The 25,348-nt window shown below is 30.1% G+C and overlaps 1 protein-coding gene across 1 annotated transcript in view; it reads left to right on the forward strand.

The window, feature by feature from the left end:
• Positions 1-25,348, forward strand: part of Nop56 (Nop56 ribonucleoprotein) — a 48,323-nt gene that overhangs the window by 22,022 nt on the left and 953 nt on the right. Inside the window, exons 4-9 of the mRNA XM_076460956.1 lie at positions 3,818-4,016; positions 5,962-6,149; positions 9,273-9,424; positions 12,302-12,402; positions 14,622-14,770; positions 18,042-18,163. Of these exons, the coding sequence (XP_076317071.1) occupies positions 3,818-4,016; positions 5,962-6,149; positions 9,273-9,424; positions 12,302-12,402; positions 14,622-14,770; positions 18,042-18,163 (911 nt within the window). The remainder of the gene's footprint in view (positions 1-3,817; positions 4,017-5,961; positions 6,150-9,272; positions 9,425-12,301; positions 12,403-14,621; positions 14,771-18,041; positions 18,164-25,348) is intronic.

Genomic DNA, 25,348 nt, shown 5'->3' on the forward strand with positions numbered 1-25,348 from the left:
ATTTTAAAACACAGAAAGTATATTTGGCACTAGAGTAAAATCTTCCAAACTGATTTAACTGGCTTTATAGCTTTTAAAAACTCCTGTTAGCTGCTTGTAATAAAGGAAAGTTTTTAAGTGCCCTTGGTTGTCTCACTAGCCCCTCAGGATCTTGCATGATTCAAAACCTAAATGACCATCAAGCAGATTAAGATTTGTAATAAAGAGAATATTATAGATAGGGAAACTGAGGCTAATATCTATTTATGTGTAACATGATCTAATTGTGTAAGAAATCTTTAGAAGAAAAAGCTATTCTTTCTATTGGTTCTAAATAACACTATGTAACAAAATTTTTACTTTTTCTTGTTCCTAGGCAGAAAGTGTTATTTCCCAATTGCTTATGTCTAAAGTAAATGAAAAAGACCTCTTTTTCTCTTCAAACTTTGCTTTTGTGACCTGGGTAATGAAATTTTCAAATTTACCCATTTTCCAGAACACTCCAGGTAGATTCATTGCTGAGTAACTGATAAAGAATTTTCTAGAACTTTCCATAGTGATATATACAGGGGTCACCACTCACCACTTCAGTTTAGTTCTAGCTGCCTAAGTGAACACATAGACCTATCTGATTTTATCAGAAATGGCATCAAGAAACTGCAAGCATTCTCCAGATGCATTCTGCTATGTTTGTGGCCAATTTATGAAAACGAGCAAAAAAGTACTCTGTGACAGCATCTGCTAAAGTGTGTGAAGCCTACAAGGCATATTTCAGCATTCCTGTCAGGGATCAAGACAAACTCTGGGCACCTCATTTTACTTGCGAGCACTGCAAAAAACCTATAGAAGGTAAGATGGACAATTTTTGCTTGCTTGAATAGTGTGATACAAATTTCAGACCTTTTAAAATTTGGTGCACCTCAATGAGGAATACAACAGTGTCAAGACCTTGCTTGAAGCCTTGAAGTATGATGAGTGTGGTTGGGAGGTTATTGAAGACTTCAAAATGGTGGCATTCCTGATGGGTCTCCAAGGAGGCTTCACCAAGTTTCCCTATTGTCTTTGCCTTTGGAACAGCAGGGACACCACAGTGCACTACAACAGGAAGCATGGTCCACAACAGACAGAGTTTTCTGTGGGGAGGCATAATGTCAAGTGTGAGCCACTAGTGGACCTTCAGAAGGTGTTGTTTCCGCCATTGCACATAAAATGGGGTCTTATGAAACAATTTAGCACAGCTCTTGATAAGGAGTCTGCAGCCTTCAAGTACCTTCGAGACTTGTTTCCTAAGCTGTCTGAGGCTAAGGTCAAAGCTGGTGTCTTCGTTGGATCACAAATAAAGAAGATCCTGGAGTGCACAGAATTCCCCAAGAAGCTCAGTAGGAAGGGGAAAAAAGCTTGGGGCAGCTCTGTTACAGTGGTTTGGGGCTTTTTGAGTGGTCACAAGGCCAAAAAATTATGTGATACTTGTTGACCTCTGGTAAAGAACTATGGCAAAATAGGCTGCAGGATGTCCCTGAAAGTCCATATACTTGACGCTCATCTTGATAAATTCATGGAGAACATGGGAACATGGGAGTGTACTCAGAGGAGCAACGTAAGTGCTTTCACCAAAATATACTGGACTTTGAACGCTACTATGAAGGAGTGTGTAATGAAAACATGATGGGAGACTGTATTTGTGGGCTTATATGTGAAAGTGATTTACATTACAGTCACAAATCTCAAAACCACTCACTTCTAAACATTTTTGTTCATTTTTGTATAACTTTACTATAAATATATGTAAATCTTGAAATGTTGTTTCATTCAAACCTTATGTAAATGAAAATGTGCAAAGTTTTCCCCATTTATACATAGAAAATAGGTTAATTTCTAAATTTCATTATCCATGTCACAAAAGCAAAGTTTGAAGGGGGAATAATGGCTATTTTCTGTACTTTTACAACATAAGCAATTAAGAAATACCACGTACTATCCAGGAACAAAATTTGTGTTGCATGGTATAGTATAATAATGTCAAAGAATTAATGGCATTTTTAGCTCATATAACACAAGTGAAAGTTAAGAATTTCTTTTAATATTCCAGTTTGAAATAAATTAAAACTTTTAAATTAACAAAATTGAATTTTTGAAGTTATTTTTCATTCCAAGTTTATTATAGACATACATTGATGATAATAACATAGTAAAAATTCAGGGAAGGTTTATGGCTAAAAACTAATTGTTTTCCTTTTGTTTAGAAAAATATTTCTTCCTGTGTTAAGATGAGGTTTTTTTAACTGTGGAAAATAAAGATTATTGAAAATGTTAGATATAACTACAGCAACTAATGATGTTAAAAGATATGTGATTATGTGACTTTTATACTGGTTGTTTACATTTGGAAATTGCCCTTATGAACACTTATCTCAGAATGATTGTTCATTTTATCAAGTACTTGTACATTTTTCTTTGATTTAATTATGACTTGCATATATCTTAAAAGAGTTGGAAAACTAGTGTGTTTGTTTTAGTATTAATAATTCAAAAGGAAAGCATATGAAAAGCCCCTGTGTGTACTGTGTCATAGTGCCATTTGTTTAATTGACTTTTGATGCTTTGAGATTTACTCTTTCCTTGTAAGTGACATGTTACAAGTAACTTAGATTATTACTAAGTGTACTTTTACAGGGTACTCAAAAGTGTTCTGTTTCAAGAGTAAATAAAACCGAGATTCAGAGTAACAGATATTTTTATTTCTTGCTTTTGAAGTTCATATTGTAATGCTATGTTGTAGCTACAGAGTGGTTAATTTTTTCATATTTCATGACATGTGCATAGTTTAAACTGACATCATAACAGTAAAAATTGCAACATTAAGTGTCCCTCGTGTGCATTCATTTTAGTGTTGTTTGACTTAGAACCACTGTTGTATAGTGATCTGGGGAAACAATACGAGTTGAAGTAAATGAACTTGTCATTGCTGAAAGTACGAGTCTTTGTACTAGTGGATAAGAAATGAGCTGTGTAAATGATTTGGATTAACCCTTTTGGTATGTGTCACAGGTCAAAGGCCATATCATCTTGTTTGTCAACTTCAAAATCTTATAGAACTACTATTTTATGTATTTATGTCAATATGTTTGGAGTCAAATTGTAGATTATAATTCAAACTTTAATATTACATATGAGTTAATTTCTTAATTTAAAAGTTCACATTAAAATAATACATCTAAATATAGATTTTAGTGAGTCACATGGTATGTGTAATGCAGCACTGTTCAAATATAGATGTTTGTAATGTCAAAATACTGAGGCTGTAGGTTTGTACAAATTAGAAACTCAAATTATTGATATTATCAAGCCAGAATGTAAAATAAGAACCTCAAATTTTTTATTTTACTGAGATATAGTTCATGTACTGAATCAAACAGTGGCCCCATTCACCTATTTCCAATTTTGAAAATGATCCCTTATATTCAATTACTTATTACATGTGAATAACCAATTAAAAACTTAAAATGTCCCCAGAGTGGTTATCTAAGCCATTTTAATCTGTGAAAAGCTACCACATTCTTTCGATCCAAGATTTTAAGCAATTGTTTCTTTTATTAGTTTGAGATTATTTTATTATAGTTGTATAATATATTTAAAATGATTTTTAGTTATGTAGTTGAATGAGAAGGCTAGCTATTTTTTACCTTATTGTGGCAACAGAAAAGTAGGGTGATAACCAAATACAGAAATCAATCACCTGTAACTGTCACTTACCATGATATACATTGACGTATAAAATACTTACTGGTTTTACATTAATGAAAAGTCAAAGAATTTGCCCCCTTTTCTTTTTATGTAGGTATTCGACTTCATTTTCATAATCTAATAAAAGGTCTGACCCAGCAATCTGCATCCACTGCTCAGCGAGGCCTAGGACATAGTTACTCTCGAGCTAAGGTCAAGTTTAATGTCAATAGATCAGACAATATGATTATCCAGTCTATTAGTTTATTAGACCAACTAGACAAAGATATCAACACATTTGCCATGAGAGTCAGGTGAGATATGCCATTTTATAAAATGATTAAAAGAAAAAGTTACTGTTGTTGTTGTTGGAAGGGATTAAAATATTGGTTAATGTTTTGAGTATACACTGCCATGAAAGAAACCATTTGAAGCTCTTAACCAGTAACTAAACAAGATGAATATTTTGTGTAGCATATGTATTTTATAGTTACTTTGATATTTGAATACTTTCAATAATCAGTACAGGAGTTTTGAATCATATTTAATAGTTTTTAAATAATTTTCTGTTAAAGCAGTGTTACATAAAATATTTTCAGAATTAATTTGTTGTTTGTCAAATAAACCTTTTGTAAATCATTTTGAGTAGAAATGTGGTGTAATGTAATTAAACTTCATAAAACAGTAGGAATTCTGTTAGGCTTTTTTTAACTTCATAAAACAGTAGGAATTCTGTTAGGCTTTTTTTAAAGTAAATCTAATTATTTATTTTTCTAAACTTCCTTTATCATTTTATACAACATTTAAATTATGTTGTTGCTTTATGATAGAAAAAAGTTGTACATAAATCAAGACTAGTTATGCTTAATTTGATGACTTTAACCTCCTTGGCAGTTACCCCAAGATAGTCTTGGGATGATCAAGCTAAACAAAAACTTGTCATCCTGAAACATTCTCGGGGTAAGTGTTATTTCTGATCTTGCAGTCTTAAGCCCAAGTTTTTTCACAAACTTTGTGCTCCTGTTTTCTACCATATTTTTAAAGTCACTAAACATGTCAGTCACCCATTTATTTGTTTTTTTACATCATTGGATTATGTGTAGTGCCTTTTTTTTGCTTTATTTCATGCTAAATTATTTTCCTACTTGTACAACTATCATATCAAAGTATTGTTTATTTTTGCAGTTTGTGTAATTCCATTTATGTGTAAGTAGTACAGTGCATCTACAGAATATGACTGCAGTATTTTTAGAAAAGTAGGAGAAGAGGCTCCAGTTGGAAAGGTTTTGTAGGTCAATTTTATCATTTCTCTTTAACATTTCCCAATTTTTAGAACTACCAGAGGTGGGGCAGCTGACACCATGGTAATTACCTTTTTGTCTTTGTTTGCATATCATTTCATGACATTAATGAGATCAGAAATGGGTATACCATTATTGTTATATGTCTCAGCACTAACAAAGATAGGGATTAGCTGTGTTTTTAATTTGTATGTGTGTATGGGCTGATGATACCAGTGCATTATCTTTAAATTTCTCAGCCCATATTTGGGAACTGCTTGTTGTTTTTTTCATTCATTTCATGCAACCATTAATTTGGCCAACTGTGCAACTCTCAGATCATATTTAATATGGTTGAAGAGGGGCTTCTGCCTTTGGAGCATTTCCTTTCATAATATGTGCCTGGGCTGTTTCCCTAAGAAACTTTCTGTACAGGAGCAAAACATAGTGTTTCTTCTTGTATTTCTCTCTCAGGTTCAATATGCAGTTACAGTTCATAAAACTTACTTCTTTTGTCTGAATCAAAGGACTATGGATCCAGAGGTACCTTGTTGAGAGCAATACCTTCTTTCTGAGTGTCCTTGAAGTCCATTCTTTTGGTAAAGATGGTTCATTCCATTTATTGTTCTTTGACTCTAGTTCTGCAAATTATTGTCATTGTTACCTTTTTAGTTCTGGATTCTGCTGTGAGTAACCTGTGTACATATAGCAAAAATAAAAAGGAACATTTTGCAGAAGAAAGTGTGTCAAAACCATCTTTGTTGAGCCAATTTTCTTTAATTGTTATGTTTTCGTGAATGAAGATTTGTTCATAAATGCTGTTACAGGAGTGTGAGTGATTTCTGCATTTTATGAGTAACATTTTGTGGATCTGTAATAACTATTATACTGAATCAGATAACATGAGTTTTATAATCATTTATAGTTTTAGAATTCTGTATTTTTATTGATGCCCTTTTTATGTTCTCATTAAATACAGGGAATGGTACTCGTACCACTTTCCAGAACTTTATAAAATTGTGCCAGACAACTACACATATGCTCGTATCACTAAATTGATCAAGAATAGAAAGGACCTAAACGAAGAACACTTTGAGACTTTGGAAGAAATTGTCATGGACAGTACAAAGACCCAAACTATATTAGATGCTGCAAGGTCATCAATGGGTAGGTTCTAAAATATTTAAATTTATTAAAGTTATAAAGCTTTTTCAACAGAGGGATTTTACCTGGCAATATAACAATCACAATTTTTGGTTAAATTCTTTATTCTTTATTTGAAAAACATTTTAAAAATTGGCAGAAACTTTAAAGTAGTTATTATTAATGATTTTAAGTTGAGCAAGGAATGAAAATGTTTTTTGAATATACAAAGTATGGCCATTTTATTTCTGTTTAACATATCAAACGTAAGTCCTTACACAGTATCACTAAAAACATTAACTCAATCTTATGAGAATTGCAGAGCAGTATTAGGTATAGTCATTCATATAAAATTACAAATTTTCCTTTCAAATGATAGTTCTAAGACTGTTTTGACAATTTTTAACCAAAGATGTTTTAAGTAGCAACTAAAGTATCACAGTTTAATATTACTGTGGCTATTGCATAAGATGGCTTATCATCTTAAATGTTCAATGATCTAAAAAGTGAAATACTTTATTCAGAAAAAAAATAAATAGTATAAACAGTAAAATTAACTTGAACAGAATAAACAGTGAGTGCACTATCCATAGTGCAAACACAGCTCCAAACTACAGAGTGCATTTTTACATTGACAGAATGCAAACTATGAAACTCATGGATTCACAATATAAGTGAATTAACCACTAGACCACAACTTGGTTCACATAAAAATGTTCCATCACAAAAATACTTTATTTGTGTAATTGAGGCCAAATACAAATTTTTCTTTTACACATTGTTATTCACTTAAAAATTAAATAAAACATTTGTCATACAACAGTAATTTTAAACCAATATGTTCTATTATGTTTATTGGAGGATGTTTTATTTAATTTTTGAAGTGCATTACAATGTGTAAAACAGAAATTTGCATTTGGTCTCAATTACACGAATGAAGTATTTTTGTGATGGAACATTTTTATGTGAACCGAATTGTGGTCTAGTGGTTAATTCACTTATATTGTGAATCCATGGGTTTCATAGTTTGCATTCTGTCAGTGTAAAAAAAATGCACTCTGCAGTTTGGGGCTGTGTTTGCATTATGGACATTCCACTCTCACTGTTTATTCAGAGAGATGATGGTTAGTGCTGTTCATTAGCTGTTTTTGTTTTCTTTCTAGTTGGCTAGTTAAAAAAATTAGTAAAACCTATATATATATATATATATATATATATGAATGCTAACTTCAAGAGGTAAGTTTTATCTTACTTACCCCCAAATGGTAGTACCTTATTTTCATTTTTTATTTATTTATTATTATTTTTTTTATTCTTATTTTAACTTGGGAGTGCAGTCACCTTCCCACATCTGTCTGCAGGCATTGTAGGGTGATACAGATGTGGGATGTTGTGGGCTTAAGCACCCATATTTTGCTCTTGTAATTTCTAATTTTCTTATGTGAGACTAGTGAATTAGAGGTTAAAACTGATAGCCAGTGTATCCCCATTGCAATGTGGATCCTACTTCTTCAGTCACCTTCAAAACCTAGGATACATCTTATAATACCACATTGTAGTTGGTACCCTAGGATTGTTTTTTTTTAAATGTGCAACATATTTTGTTGCATGTTAATGTGTTTTGGTTATAGCTTTAAAATTTGTGGTTATAATTAGAGGTTGGGATTTGCTGTTTTTAATGCAGTCCTTTCTCATGATTTTATTTATTCATTCAGCTTCATTTAGATGTAATTATTTAATTTCACTAAAAAAATATATATATATATACATAAACTATAAGGCAGTCCTTTCTTAGCTTTGCACAAAAATTGTGAAACTAACAAAATCTTGTGTGTTATTAATAGAAATGTTGGGTTTGCAATTGAATATTTGTTTGCACACCAAAAAATATTGAACTATATGTGTAAAAATGTGTTGTTTGATGGTTTATCAACACTTCCCTATGTAGCTTAGTTCTTAAGGGTAACGTTAGTGAAAGTGTGCTATTTCATTACTAAAGGTGCTCATATTTTTAAAAAGTGTTGTAATTAGAATCTGTGTAGAATAAAAATACATGTATAATACAATTAATTCTTTCTTTATTTAAAATACTGTTTTGATTTCAATATTCTTTACTTTAAAATGTACTAGGATTGTGCATAGTGGTTAAATATATAATATTTTAAAGCTTTTTTGTTATATTGATATATTACTGTATATACATGTTGTAATTATCTAATATATAAAGCTAAGTTTGTGCCTGTCTGTATACATCTCAAAGCACCTATAATAGTAGACCTGTAAAGATACGGAATCAGTGTATGGATTTTTAGTATGCATTTCTAACATTACAATTTTAGTGTCAATGAAAACTTTTTAATCTAATTTTTATATAGAAGATGGATGGAATTTCTGGTCAGATTTAAGCGGAAATCACATCGGAAATATGTGTATTTTATATAGATGTGCTGCTGTTGTGGTGTCGGAATGAAAAAAATTATTAAGCATTGTTGTGTCTATTGATAAAAAATACTAACTTTTTTATCAAATATACAAGTTGAATCTGCATAAGTAAATTGGTTTTTATTCATTTTATTTTGAGAGGGGCGTTATGTGTGGAAACATTTCTGATTCTGATTGTGTACCTTAGAGTAAAACATCAAGGAAAAGAGAAAAAACAATTCTGATTGCCAATCACAAGTAGTAAAATATATATGAGAAAGGCAACAGAGTAAGACTTCACAAGAAAGGAAAATGTGTTTTGAGAACCAAAGAAAAAGACAAACTGTTCATCTTCATGGTGAGACTGAATAAGAGTGCTAATTTTGCAAAGACAGTGGTTGCATTTGTCATGCATAGTGCTGTTCTCAAGTAACATTAAGAACATGAGACCTTTGTCAAATAAAAAATAAAGATATCATTGTAATAGAGTGTGAACTATACAATAAGTCTGATTTCACTGATTTGTTTTATTTTAAGGATCTTGAGTCAATTATCTCACAGAAAATATGACCATTTGGCATGTGTTATTATATGAAAAACAAGATATTAATCCTTTCTTTTTAAGGACACTTAAACATTAACCATATGTTCAGGTAATAACCAGGCAATGTGTGTATGTGTTGCATTATTTGTAACAAAGTTCTAACATTTCTTCTGTGTTTATAGGAATGGATATCTCTCCCTTAGACCTGATAAACATTGAAACGTTTGCTTCTAGAGTAATTGCTTTGGCAGAATATCGGAAACAGTTAATGGAGTACCTCAAATCAAAGATGAGTAATACAGCTCCTAATTTAGCAGCATTAATAGGAGAGAGTGTAAGTGTCACATCTAATTTTGTCTTATAATTAATGTAAGAGAAAAGTTATATTAATACAGCATGGTTTAAAGTATAGTTTCCATTTCATCATGAAGATCCTTTGACAGGATAGCAGAAAGTTAATGGATTTATAGTACTAAAATATGGGGTTTCATTTTTTTCAGTGGACAAAGTAGATAACCAAGTAAAACAAATAAATTTTATATGAAGAAAATTTTGCTGCTAAATCAAATCTCATTACATAAGTCATTTTGAAATTTCAGGTATTTTTGTATGGTGGCAGAGAACTCAAAGCTTATGAACCATACAACAGTTTCGTGTCATGATGGGGTTTTCTTGTAAAAAGATATTTTTTTGGGCTAAATTTTTTTAGGGTGTTACTTCTTTTCATTATAAGTTTATTTACTTTACAGTACAATAATAGAATGCATAAATAACACAATGAGAGTGAGGTTCAAAGAAGAGTGGCATTTTAGTGGTTTTTTCATAGGGCTGGCTGTGGCTTAGTGGTTACTGTACCAGACTGTATCTGATTGTCCATGTTTTTTTAATTGCTACAAAATGAAAAATTGCATTCTTTGGAGCTACAAATGTGCATAATAAGAGTGATGGCAGGTGCAGTTGAATAGTAACCCTACCCTCTAGTCTATCAGTTTACATTTAAGGACAGCTAGTGCACATAGAACTTGTGTAGCTTTGCACAAATGTATGAAACATAAGTGACTAATAAAACATATACTCGTGTGTGTGTGTGTGTGTGTGTGTGTGTGTTTGTATCGCTTGCTCTATTCAAAACTTTCTCTTTTTCTTTCAAGTATACACATGCACACAGACTTTTTTTCTGCACTTGTATTACATTCATAAGTATGTATACAAATATTATCTAAAATGATGTGATACAGAATAACCATGCTTTACTGGTCTTTCCTATATAACTAATAATCCAACTATGTGATAACAATGGCTATATTTTCTGGGGTGAAAAATTGAGTCTATCTTTTTACCTTAGAAAAACCTCATAAAAAGGAGTGTATCCTGTGTTTATTAATCATCACCATTTTCTTATGATTATACACAAATGGAATTCACTAACTTCTACTCTTTTTTTTGTTGTATGTATACAAGTACATTTCATAATTACAAGTTCTCTGCAATTTTCTGAGATTTTTTTAAAATAAAAAAATTCCTTTTTCATACTGTAGCATAAAGTTTTTAAATATATATTTCAGTGAACATTGTGTGTTTTTGTTTTTTCTAAGTTTATAAGCTTTTGGTTTAAATACTTTAGCTTTTAATGGATAAGTTTTCATGAGCAACATGCAAATGTATTTTGCTGATAAATCATTCCAAAAGCTGATTTCAGAATAACAATAGTATCTTACTGAAACATTGTATAGCGTGCACAAATGGTTACTTTTAAACTGTTTGGATGACCGTTAGAAGCTTAGGTTTAAACTATAAAGAGCGTAGATAGCACTTGTGTAGCTTTCCGTGAGATTCCAAAACAAATCAAAAACTATAAAGAGGTGTGTCAATCAGAAATAAGACATGATGTAAGTTTTTGTGTTGAGTAGTCTATTTGTTAATGAAAATTTAGAAGAATAACAAAATAGAAATAATAGTAGGAAGAGATCATTTATTTGGATTTAGATCAGTATTGTAACCAGCAATATGCATAATCTATATAATTTATTATAACCACAACAAATGTTAACTGGAAGATTTTTTAAATTTGACGTGGCATTCTATTCATAAATTTTATTCCTTTTTTAGTTTTATAGATACCTTTTTCAATAATTTTTGGTTTTCTTGTAATAATTAAACAAAATTTGTAAAACTGTTACACACTAGATGATATTTCAATAGTAACATTGATACCTATCAAAAGTTACCTTTTAAATATATTGAGCACAAAATTAAGTGAGATGAAAACAACAAAAACAAACACGAATTCACTGAAATAAATAATACAAAATGTTCCTGTTACTCTTGTTAATTATTAACCAATTCCTTTTGCTTGCTGCATATGGTTTTTAGTTGGGACCAACAAATTTCAATCAGCCTCAGTTTTTACAATTTTAAACTTTGGTGTACAATTCGCATACTAACCAGCAATGTTTTAGCTTTTTAAAATATTAGTTCTTCAAACATCACCATGATGTTTAATTATTATATTAAATGATAAAACCATTTAGCTGTTTCTCACTACTTGTTAGGTGAGACTTCAAAACTTGACACCATTGTCAAAAGCATTGTTTTATAGTTATAATTAGTTCATACAAATTGTTCATGACTCATCCCCTCTAATTCAAAATGTTGATGAAAACATTTTTAAGTAAGGGCAGCCATTTTTTTTATCCATGGTCAGGGTGCATGGGCTTGTAATTGTATATTTGATTATGGATCTGAAGTTCCAAAGGTCTTGTCATGGTATTGTTGAAACTACTCCATATTTTCAGCTGCAGGTGTGTTGTTTAATTCAAAGTCCTTTCTTAGTGGTGGGTGCTTCTGTCTGGTTGCCTTTTCTTTGACTATTAGCTCAAAATTAGAGATGGATATATCTGAGCCTGACTGACCATTTAAATTTGTATGTCACAGATATGCTTTTTATTTTGAAAATAACAATATCTAGTCATAAAAATTAATTCAAAGTTAGAAGTATTGTAAGACTAAGCTGTATTATTGCTGTTGGAATATAAATTTATTTGACATCTGTTTTTAAAGACTTTCCACTGAGTATTCTTTTACATCCACATTTTGTATTTTCAATTAATAATGTCATTTAGGTTTTGAATTTACATGAATTAATAGAAATATTTAAACTCTTTGTGATGCATTAAACCAGTGCAATAAAAAGTGTAAATTTTATCAATAGGTTGGAGCTCGCCTGATATCTCATGCTGGTAGCTTAACTAATCTTGCAAAATATCCAGCTTCGACTGTTCAGATTCTGGGTGCTGAGAAAGCACTGTTTAGGTAAGATGCTGCCAACTTTTGTGTTTGTGTTTGGAAAACGATAGCTTTTTGAATTTATATAGAGAATCTAGTTGGTTGTTGTCCAAGGGCATTCTTACAAAAAGGTTTTAATCAATAGCTTCTACAAGAGTATGCTTAGGTTTTATCTAATAATAAAAATGTTAATCTATTTATCTTGCTACTTATTATGATACCTTTTTTCTGCTTTGGAGTCTTATGATATAGTTACCTAAATCGGCACACATGTTTTTATTAGTTTCTGGTAATTGTATATAAATGACAATGTTTCTTAATGGATATTAACCCTCTCATCATGGCATCCTTGTAGTGAGTTATATTGAAAACTTAAGTATTTTTTTATGTTACATAATTAGTATAGCATAAAATAATAGCTAATTCATATTTTAAAAGTATATATGTTTTTAATTTTATGAGGCAATATTTAAAAAAGAACAAACACCCAAATTTCTCCTGGTGTGAAAATGTGATCTTTTCTTACGCATCCTGTTTTCTCTTATTTATTCAGTACTCCTCCAATAATTACAGAATTGTATACAAATTACTCATTATAGTATCATCGTCACTTAGACAAAGCATAATTTATTTAATCTTCAACCTTGTTTGGGTACAAAGCTGTGAGATAGAAAATCATCAGACCCCTCTTGCCTTTCTCACCTGTCACTTTCTTTATATCAGAATTTGTCAATAGTTCTCTTTTATGTTAAATATTACATTATTTATAACCAGTAGAAAGCTGATGTTTTCATCTCTGACATGTCATATTATATTATATTGTTTTCTGTACAGAGAAATGGTAATTTCTCTTTCAGTACAGGCTTTGTTCCCACAGGAAACACATTGAGTAGCTTAAAGGAATTTGTAATGACTTTTGTTGCATAGTTAAAAAGTAAGAAAAATTGTGGTAGTTACTCAACATTGTCTGCATTTTGTATTTTATTATTCTATGTTTTTCAGTGCATTATATAAGTAAATAAAAATTTAGTGCACTACTGCCATTATATAATGGCATGAATAGTGGTTGGATATAGTTCATGGGGCAATGAAATTTAAATATAAATTGATGTATGCTGTTAAAAGTTTAAAGTTACTTAAGATAAATCTTGTTTGTTGTTACAACTTAGTCATTCTGGAAAGAAAAAAGGATAATGTAGATTTTGTTTCAGTTTTGTTTTTAGTGGTTGTGAGATAGTTTAACTGACTAACCTGGTATAGAGTTAGGATAGAGAAAATAACAGATAAAATATAGCTTTATTAGAAAAGAACATTTGAAATGTGTTTAGGAGGTTTTAGAGACTAAAATAAAATTTGAGATGAAGCAAAGAATTTTTACTCTTAACATAAAAATCACTTTACACTTGGACTAGTAAAAAAACAATATATTCAGAGACAAATCTTTTTTAATTTATCAAAATGCTTCACTAAAAAAATAAGATTTTTTTATGTTTACTGAAAGTGCCAAATATTGTGATGTTGCATGTAATGCATTAAAAATTGGTAGTATTAAAACTATAATGATTTTAAGCAAATACAAAGTGGTCAAGTTGTCAGTCAATTCAACTGAGCCTGTGTGGAATAGGACTGTAATAAAATTTTATGCTGGTTTAGTAATTGCTGAATTTGTATGTGTGCATGTATGCATACATGTCTGTAGTTTACCAAGTAAATGATATTTTTTAATAGTAAGGAATGGGCATAAAAATATTCTTTAAAAAAAGTTTTTAAAATATCACTCCTGTTATTAAACATTAACAGATAATATTTTGATAAATGAACAATTACTGTACTGTAGTGATTGCAGTATTTCTGTTATAACATTATTAAAATTCTTCCATGATTACTGTTTAGTAACAATTCCTTTGATATCACTCCTCTGTTATTAAACATTAACAGATAATATTTTGATAAATGGACAATTACTGCACTGTAGTGATTGCAGTATTTCTGTTATAACATTATTAAAATTCTTCCATGATTACTGTTTAGTAACAATTCCTTTGATATCACTCCTCTGTTATTAAACATTAACAGATAATATTTTGATAAATGAACAATTACTGTACTGTAGTGATTGCAATAAAATAGTTTCTTGTATTTCTTAACAAGTATGTCACTGCTAAAAGATATGAGTAGCAACTGTAATAAAAATAGATTTATTGAGCATTTAAAGTAGCTTACTTAAAGTTTTTCTTTAATTTCAGAGCTCTGAAGACGAGAGGGAATACTCCAAAGTATGGCCTCATTTTTCATTCCACATTTATTGGCCGAGCTGGGACAAAAAATAAAGGTCGAATTTCACGTTATCTGGCCAACAAGTGTTCTATTGCATCAAGAATTGACTGTTTCAGTGGTGAGAATGAAAGATTACTTATACCATGAAGATTGGATATTGAAATAAATGAATGTTCTTCATACAGGATCAGTAGGAGACTAGTATTTTTGAAAGCCCCTGTAAAAATGTATTAAAGTATTTGTGTGTGTATATATACACACACACACACACACACACACACACATGCATGCATGCAAACATACACATACGTAGGAAAACACAGAAATCAGAATAATTTAAATATTTTGCATATGCAACAAGTAATCACTTAGAATGTTATAAAAGAATCAAGTAGGTCCTTATTTCTTTCTCATGTTTTGTTGTTTCATTTATTCATGTGTCACCTTATTGTTCAAATGTATAATACTATAAAAGCTGTTTTGTATGTCATATGTAATTGTTTTTTTCCAGTATAAATGTTCTTTGATAGATTGTTTAGGCAGAGTGTTTGTGATGAAACTTTGTAGAATGGATGGCAACTGCCTGTTGTAGAGAGACACAAGTGTAGAGGACAACATTTCGAAAGTCTTTCACTTTTCATCTTCAAGACTTGCATGTCACAAGATTTCAGTAACTTACATTCAAAATTTAATTAATCTGCTTTTTGTTTATTTTATGCCAATTAATATATAGTATAAAATCTTAGTTAAAGATCCATATTTTAATAGTATATGTGTTTAGTTCTTAATTTTATAAGACAATTTTAAAAAGTCCTGAATTTTTCCTAGTGGAACATACATGACACTTTCTCTGGGCATTATATCTTCTCTATTTTATCTACCATCTCTCCAAAAATGTATTAAATTAAATTTGAATTACTCACTATCACTAAAATGGTTGAGAAAACTACAAAGGGGACATTCTAAGCTGTCAATTGGTTATTCACATGTCGTATTATAGTAAGAGTATATACTGTTTCAAAAAGTGGAAAGAGTTGAACAGGGCCACCATGTTTAATTCAGTACATAAGCTGTATCTTAGCAAATAAATAGATAAAAGGTTTTTATTTTATATTCTAACTTGTCAATATTAGTAATTTGAGTTCCCAATTTGTATGAAACTATAGATTTAGTATTTTGACATCACAGATAGTTAATTTGAACCAGTGCTGCATTCAACATACCATGTGACTCACTAAAATCTATATTTAGGTGTGTTCTATTAATATTTACTTTTAAATTAAAAATTTATCTGATATATAATATAAACATTTGAATTATAATCTACAATTTGATTTAAAATTTATTGATGTAAATTCATAAAATAGTAGTTCAATAAACTTTTTGCAAGTTGCCAAACGTGATGACATGGTTTTTGACCTGTGACCTGTTGCATAAGGATTAATTTAGTAAATATATATTTGTTTTTTAAAGTGGGATCAAACTCGCTCTTTTTGTGTATTAAATTTGCACATAACTAGATTATTTCTCTTAATGATATGGTAGTATACAAAGTTTTTATATCCTAACTGATACAATATATCCAGTCATTAAACTGAGAAGAGTTGTTAAAAAGCAACTAATCTATGATGAAAATTACAATGAAAGTTAAGTTTGATATAGTAGCCATTTTTATGTATATTCGGTAAACCAACAAAATTTCACAATGAGATCCTATTACTTTGTACATTTAGATATATTATTAATAACAATCTGTTTTATAATTCAACTGTAATTCTTCTTGTTACTAGTTGGGTTTAAATTTAATTTGTGAGGTTTTGTTATGTTTGCTAATGCTCCTAATGTTATTTAGTAATCATAATGTAAATTATATCTGGTTAATAGCAACCAGTTGTTTCTATCTATAGGGCTGTTCAAGGGCTTTAATTTCTTTATTTGTTATATTCAAATAACTTTTACATGAAATATATTTTTAAAGCTAAACCTGATATTTCTGTTATAACATTATTAAAATTTTTCCATGATTACTGTTTAGTAACAATTCCTTTACTTTTCGTAATCAACTTTTAACAGTTGCTGTGTAGCCTTAACATATTTTCCTAGGTGTAGATGAGAACTGCAAACACTTTTCCACATTTTTTTCTCTACTTATGTATGATTATAGTCTGAAAAATTATGGAGATCATTTAAAAGCTGATTATATCCATTTCTGTTATTTAACCCATTAAATTTGTTTATATTGATTAAATTTAGTCTTCATTGAGGTACTATCATGTTTCAATATAATGTATGTTTTAAAACATATTAAACCACACTAAGACTTATGAATTCATTATTTAATAAATTGATGCTTATAAGTTTATAAATACACCTCAGAGACAGGGTATAAAAATTCTGTCACTTTATATTTAATATAAGATCTGTTCCTCAACTAAAGACTAAATGCTATATTTGGATAACAGGCCATAATTGTTAATGAAGATGTTAAACACTGTTAGAAAATCTGGAATAATGCAATCTATATGGTACATACTTATTTCAGAAGCAGGGTTTTACATTAGCCACACTAACTTAACAACAACAGTCACACATGCAAATTATTTATTTTTTGTTTATTCTTGAATGAAACTGTGTGACCTATTTTTACTGTTTGTGGTTGGGACCCAGTTCTTGATCTTTTGATCTAGTGATAGGTTATTACTGCTGCTGTTGTTGTTATCCTTGTGATAACCCAACTAGTTGCGAGTGCTGCTGTAAAATCTTTGGACTGAATAAGTGAATTTAACTGAAAAAAGGCTGTCAAAAGGTTTGTGATCCCATTCACAATGGCTGCAGTTATTGCAAGTGAAACATCTCAGAACCTTCAACATGCCAGTAACTAAGGGAATAATGGTGATACATGATGACATACTGATTATTTGTTAAGCTGTGGTCTGTAAAACATATATAATGGCAGAGGAGGAAGGAAAAAACTCGCATAGCTAGACCCATTGGCTACACAAGAAGTATTTTCATTAACTGTGGGGTTTATGATTATAATATATGCAGTTATATCTTGGTCAGTTTTAAAGTGTAAACTTCGTATTTCATTATGTGGTAAATTCTATATAAATTTAACCAAAATCAGGTAAATTAAGGACTTTTTACACATGATTCTTGCCACAAGGCACCTTTTGATCGAGGAAGAGAGAAAGTGTTAAAATTGTGTTTTTGAAAAACTTATTGCATAACATTTAACTTAATTTTTACTGTAGTTTATAAAACCTTACATTTGTATTTTGTAATTTAGTGCAAAGTTAAATAGCTATGTTTAGTTCCCAGTTTAAGCAACTATTTTCTTTTTCATTCTCAGTCCAAGTTTTTTTGAATATTTATTTCTCATTTTACAGAAATTCCTTCTGATATCTTTGGGAATAAGCTCAGGGAACAAGTGGAGGAACGGTTAAAGTTTTATGAGACTGGAGAATTACCTCGTAAAAATATTGATGTAATGAAGAATGCGCTAGAAGAGGTATGTATGATCTTTTGCATTTCGAAGGTTTAAAAACTTTGAAACATTTAGTTAGTTTATATGAAAGGTAATATGTTCTTAGTGTTTAAAACAAATTGTAAATATTACCATATATTGAGTGATTTGTTAAAACCCAAATAGAAAACAAAACTATCATATGGTGAAATAATTCCACTGTTTAGTTACTTGTAATGAATCATGTGACCATGTTTAGATAAACCAAAAAGCCAAAATAAAGTAGCTGTTTTTTTCCTTTATCAATAATTTTTAAAATAAATTAAAATTCATCATGATAATAAATACAAAATTGTTGTAGAAAATGGAAAAAGAGGTAAAGATTGTTTTTGTTTGATTATTTATATTAATCTGCCAGGAATAATTGCTTCTATTAAAGGAATACAACTTCTTCTACAAGCGTACTGTTTATATGATTTATGCTCACTAATGCTTTTTATAGTTAGAAGTTAGAAATTAAAATTGAAATAGACAATTTTGTTTTTTAATTGAAGGAAAAAAGGAAACATATCATTATATCATGGATTTTTGTAACCCCCCCTTTTTTTCAAATGTGAAAGACCAAATTAAATTTACTAGTTTTTTCAGAATTGAAAATTTGCTTCATTGTGGTCTACATTGTTTAGTTTATGGGCTTTTCATTTTATTGTTAAATTATGTCTGAAACTTAATTTTATATGAGAGGGAGGACATTTAAAAGTGAAGCTGTTACAGATTTCATAACTTACTCGTGTAAATTTGACTACCATATTGAAATAGGTTTAGTATGTGTAATGGTACTTTAAATTTAGGTTGTTTCAACTTACTGGTAAATCATTAAATAGGAGAGAGACATTGTTTTATTAAAAAAATACAATCTAAAAACTAGTTTATTTTCTCTTAGTGTTCTAATTTCAGCTTACACTGTTATAACTTATAGATAGGTTATAAATCAGGCTAAGTACGTTTTATTATAAATGTTACATGTAATGTTAGTTCTAATAAATTATTTAAGTTCTTTATAATTAAGGATAAACTATTGGTGTGAAACAAAATAGTGATCAAAACAATGTAATTGGTTCTTAAACATTAGGCTTAAGAGTAACAGTGTTATCAATAGGCTACTGGTATTTGGTATTAAGTATTTTCAGGTTATAAGTAAACATACAATGGTTAAGACTAGTGTAGAAGTTAAGTGTAATCAGTGCAGTGAGTGGATTTTATTTGAGAACTTGGGGCTGGCATGTACTATTAAGGATGCTAGTTGTGCAATTTGTGTGTAGAGTTTGTATATTGGAAGCCAATGGACAAAGAGAAAGCATCATTATGACATTCAAGAAGTTATAAATAGTACATAGTTGGTGCATAAGGATGTGCAGATAGGTTGGTTGGACTTGTGGGATCAGTTGAGTGGAAAAATGTTGTTTTTTCTTGGAACGGATGATTTGCTCTTAAATACTGTATTGGCTGGCTTGTTTGCTAAGGTTATTAACTCAGCTCTAAGGTAAGTTTTAAAGTAGGGCTGGACAGTGGTGAAGGCCAGGAAGAAATAAATGCAAAAATAATAAGAGGCAGATAAAAATGAACATAGAAAATGAGTATAGAAGTAGTTATAAGGATAGGCTTAATTGTTGCACTTGTAGTGTTAAAAGTAAAAGAAATAAAATAGATGACTTTAGAGCATTAGTAGGAATGGAGGAGTCAGGTAATGGAAATGACTGAAATATGATTAAATGTAAGTGTTTTTGATGACAGAAGCTTCTTTTAAAGAGAAGCTTACAGGTTATTTAATAGGGATATAATATTAAAGAGGGGGTGGCTTTATGTGTAAAATGTGAGTTACATTATATTAAAGTAGGGAATATTAAAGATAATAGCAAGGAGATTGAACCATTTGAGTTTATATTAGAGGATATAAAGGGAAAAGGCTTTTAGTGAGAAGTTGTTACAGACTGTCAATTGATATTGATGAAGTTAGTGAGAAACTTTACAGTGAAATTAAGATTTCAGCTTTTAATGAAGCTATAATTGTGGGTGATTTTAAGTTCAAACATACACATAGGGAAATGCTAGAGTCAAATTATGAGGGAGAGATTTTTTGAAACTGTTTAGTATGGCTTTCTTCACCAATTAGTCAAGGTACCTACTAGAACAATGCTATTTTAGATTTATTGTTAATTTCAAATATAGGAATGATAGAGGGTAGAAATTGGGGAACAATTGGGTACAGTTAATTATTAGTCTATTAGGTTCAATTTTTTTTTTGCATATGGAGATAAGGAATAATAATCTTTTGATTACAAATTTCAAAAAAGCAAAGTTTGAAGGAATGCAACAAGAATTAGTTGTAAATTGGGCAGCTGAGTTACTTGGAGACATTGATTAGGTGTAGAAAATATTTAACTATTTAAGATAAACATATTCCTTATAGAACAGTGGTTCTCAACCAGGGGTGCGAGATAACATTTGTTTTGGCCACCTTCACCTTTATTCTCAAATAAATAATTACTGTAAGGGGTGCGAGAACATATTTAAAAACTTTTTAGGGGTGCGGGGCATAAAAAAGGTTGGGAACCACTGCTTATAGAAAGAAAAGAGTAGCTGCAAATAAAATCCAGGTTGGCTCACAAAGAGTTTAAGAGAAAATTAAAGTAAAGCATTTAAGAAATTTAATTTGCTGGTATGGCAGGAGATTTAAAAGATTATAGAATATTATAGAAATTAGGATATCAAAGAGGATGTATGAGAAATGGTTGCCTGAAAATGTAAAAATTTACCAGTAAGGGTATCTTTTACTCTTTTGTGACATTTCACTGATCAAAGGCCATGTCTTTGCATTTGTTGACTTGCACTGAAAATTTTATTGAACTACTATTTTATGAATTATGTTAATAAGTTGGTATCAAATTGTATTTTATAATTCAAACTTTGATATTAGTCATAACTTAATTTCTTAAATTAAAAGTAAATATTAAAAGAAGAAATATTGATTTGTGTGTCACATGGTATGTTGAATGCAGCACTGTTTCAAATTAGATGTTTATAATGTCAAAATACTAAGTCTGTAGTTTTGTACAAACTAAGAATTCAAATTGCCAATATTGACAACTAAATTATGAAATTAGAACATTGTCTATGAATTATGTACTGAATTAAACACAGTGGACCTATTAACCTCTTTTAATTTTTGGAAATAGTCCTTTATATACACTTACTTGAGTATATAGCATGTGAATAAGCACTCAACAGCTTAGAATGTCTCCCTAGTGATTTTCTTGGCTATTTTATACATTGAAAGACTACTATGTTCTTTCGAACCAAGATTTCAAGGAGGATGTTCGTGTTTTGTAAGAAAAGTTTAATTACTTATTTTTAAATAGTAATAATCTATATATATATAATGTATAATAATTGAAATGGGACTGTATATTACAAAATACTAGTCAACTAAAACAGTCAAGACAAGGTCACTTTGTAAAGGCTAAAAATCAGTTTTGTATTATTCAATATGGTAGCATGAGTATATGTGCACTGAACCAGTGCAAGTTATATAATGTTAGCCAGGCACAACTGGAGAGTCAATATAATACAAAATTCATAAATATATAATCTTATGAGACTTAAGCTATTTAGACTAAAGGTTTATTTTCGTGCGATAATTTGTAGTCATTCTAAAACAACAAAAAATAGCATAATTTATATTTATGTCCTAATGTTGGTTATGAGATTGGTCAAATTGATAGACTTCACAGAGTTAGAGAAGAGAGAATAATGAACAAAATGTGGTCTTGCTGAAAACAAAAGTTTGAAATATATTTAGAAAATTTTGGAGATTACACAAATAATATTTGATGTTTTTGGGAAAAAGAATGGTTTTTAATCATAACATAAAACTTGCCTTGTGCTTGGACTAGTAATGAAACTGTCTTGATATTTTCACAAAAATATCTTTAGTAAAATACTTTATTAAAAAAGTTGTGTATAAAAAAATTGGAATCTTCACTAAAAGTCAACCAAATTTTTTGTATAAAAAGGTATAGTGTAAATACTGTGTGCAAATGTGTAAACGAACTTGTCTATATTATACTGAACCCATTACAAAAGGGGTTAAACAAGTTAGCATCCATGTTTTTTGCAACTTTTATCAAAGTTCAAAAAAAATTCCAACTCAATTAAATAATTCTTAAAACTGGCTCCTAAAATAATATACCGTAAATCAAGTTATTTAGGAGAGAAACATAAATCGGAAAATTTTGAAAGCAAGAAGTACAATAAAAAGTGACAGATTATTCATTAAGTCTTGTAAAGAGAAGTATTTTTAATGTGGAAGTTTATATGTAACAAACAACATTCACTTGTCAGTTTGAATAAATGTTATATGTATATGTTCATTAAATTAAAGGCTAGTTTTTGATGATTATAAGATGGCTGGGTTATTAAGATTTGATTTTCTTTGGTTTTTACTGATGAAGATTTAAGAAGTATTCCACATCTTGAACAGTTGATAAACAGAAATGAGATCAAACAAGATTACTGCATTAATTCTTAGCTGGTTAAGAAAAGTTTGGAAGTTTACAAAATGTTGAGGCTTTTGGATCAGAAAATATTTCCCCAAGGGTTTTGAAGGAAGTTAAGGATTAGATATGTGAGCCATTTGCTATAGTTTTTATGAGACCTTGAATGGTTGGAAGGTACCAGATGATTGGACATTAGCTAATGTAACTCCTCATTTCAAGGGATGTGATAAAAATTGCCCCATTAGTCTTGCATCAATTATAGGAAAAGTTTTGGAAAGTTTGTTAAAAAATACTTGCAAAGTCATTTAACAAAGTTTATAATTTTATTGGATAGTCTACATGGTTTCACTACAGGAAAATCTTGCCTTATAAATCTTTGGATATTCTTTGAAAAGAATGAAAAGCTTATGTGGATTGAGGGTAAAGGTGTTGATTTGGTGTATCTGGATTTTCAGAAAACATTTGACAAGGTGCCAAATAAAAGCCTTGTAAAAATAATGATCTCTGTAGGTGTTGGGGAATAAATTAGAAAAGTGGGTAGATAGAAAGAAGCAGAGGGTTGTTACAAATAAAGTTCAATCAAACTGGCTTAATGTCACAAGTGGGATATCGTAGGGCTCAGTCTTAGGACCTTTTGGTCTTTACGATTTATGTTAGTAACACAGATGAAGGAATAGTCAATCAGTTATTTAAATTTGCAGATGATAAGATTTTGGTTGTTGCTAGCTGTGAGGAGAATGTTACTGATTTAGATCATTTATTGAGTTGTGCAAATAAAAGGCAGACGAGATTTATCTATAACAAATACAAGATGATACATGTGGGTTATCATAATTTGGATGGGGATAACCTTAATAATGTCATGACAGAAAGATATCTTGGTGTAATAATTGATTGGTCTCTAAAGCCATCCAAGCAGTATGCTGTTGCTCGTAGCAAGGTTAATAAATTTTAGGTTGCATCTACAGAAATATTAAATACATGTCTGAAGAGGTTATAATTTTATTGTGTGGGCCACTGGTTAGGCAGCATTTGGAATATTGTTTTCAGTCTTGGGCTCCTTACCATAAGAAAGACATTGAATTGTTTGAAAAGACTTAGAGAAATCTTGAAATATGTTGAAATCTCTGAAATTGTTTTCTCATGAAAAAAGAAGTTGGGGGTGTTTCTGGTTTGGGTGTTTAAGATTGTAAAGGGATTTGTTGGTGTTGATCCATCTTTTTTTAAATATGTAATTGTGAGAATAGTAGGACTAGGGGACACACAGATTTTGGAAGTGTAGGAATTATCTTCAGCTTTATTTATTTCAGTTTTATTTTTCTAACAGGGTGGTTGGCTTTGGAATGGGTTGCCTTCACGTGTTGTGGAAGCAGTAAATTTACACAAGTTTTAAGAGAAAGCTTTAAGTATATAAATGATAAGGGCTGGTTATAAGTTGTTTTTAGTTTTTGTTGTTGATTTTTGGTTTTTTAAATTTATATGGTTCATTGTGTGGAACAGCCGAGATGGACCAATAGGTTTAGTGGTGTCCTAAAATGTTACGTTATGTTATATACTGTTTCTACAATTTATTTTAAGTTGGAATTGCATATTTTGTAATATATATGGTTTCACATTATTGCAACCAGTTATACTTTGTTGTTTTTGTAAAAGGTACATGTGTGTACATAAATATATATATCTTAACATTTACCAGTTATTTTTTTTTCATAAAACATTCTTAATTGTTTTATGTTTACTGCAAGCATAACATTTTTTTTATCTCAATGATGGACATTTGGAAGTTTGAACCATATGACTGTGAATGCTGAAAATGCACAGCAAGACTAAGGAACTGCAGTGTCATGTTACTTTGGAATTTTTATTTTTAATGCAGAAACTTTATCGTAATTTATGTGTTTAGAGGGTAGGTCTAGAGGGTTTTGTTATTTTTTTTATGTAACATAATTGGTCTTAGGCAAATAATTGTAACTCTAAATTGCCAATTATTCTTCTGAGTCAAGTCTCTTAAAGACCAATACATGTAATGCTGTGTAACATAAGTATTGAAAGCATAAGTTGCTGAACTTTTTTTTCCATTTAAAATAGCACTTACCTAATTACCTTACCCTCTGGAGGGGGGGCAAGTATATTGTAGTTGGCTCCATGTGTGTCTGTGTTTTCTTGAGTGTATCTCAAACACTAATAAATTGATATACACAAAAACTTTACACAAGATGGAAGGTCATTATGGGACAGAGCTCCTCAAATTTGGTCTTGATTAATTTCCAGAGGTGAGGCATTTTGGCAAATTTGGGATTAGTAGTTCTGTAAAGTGTGATAGGATTTGTACAAAATCATGGGCAGGTTAAGGATGAAGCTCCTCATCACACTACAAAAAAAATAATCTGAATAATTTTGGATCTGATGAGAATTTTCAGAGTATTTTTGAAGGTGAAATTTGATGTTATCCATTATAAACAAATGCAGTTTTGGAAAGGAATGGTGGGGTGAGGTTATGCTATTTCTCTGATTGCTCTTATTTTTACAGCCTTCAAAACTTGAAGTGTTTAAAGCATGGTGGAAAAAATATTTTTTATATGATCATGTTGTTAACAGGCAGATTTCCATAATCATTGCTATTTGAGGACGCGTGTTTTCTACCTTAACTTTCTGTGAAAATTTAGTTTTTGTA

Source organism: Tachypleus tridentatus, chromosome 10, assembly GCF_004210375.1.
Source record: "Tachypleus tridentatus isolate NWPU-2018 chromosome 10, ASM421037v1, whole genome shotgun sequence".
Classification (NCBI taxonomy): domain Eukaryota; kingdom Metazoa; phylum Arthropoda; class Merostomata; order Xiphosura; family Limulidae; genus Tachypleus; species Tachypleus tridentatus.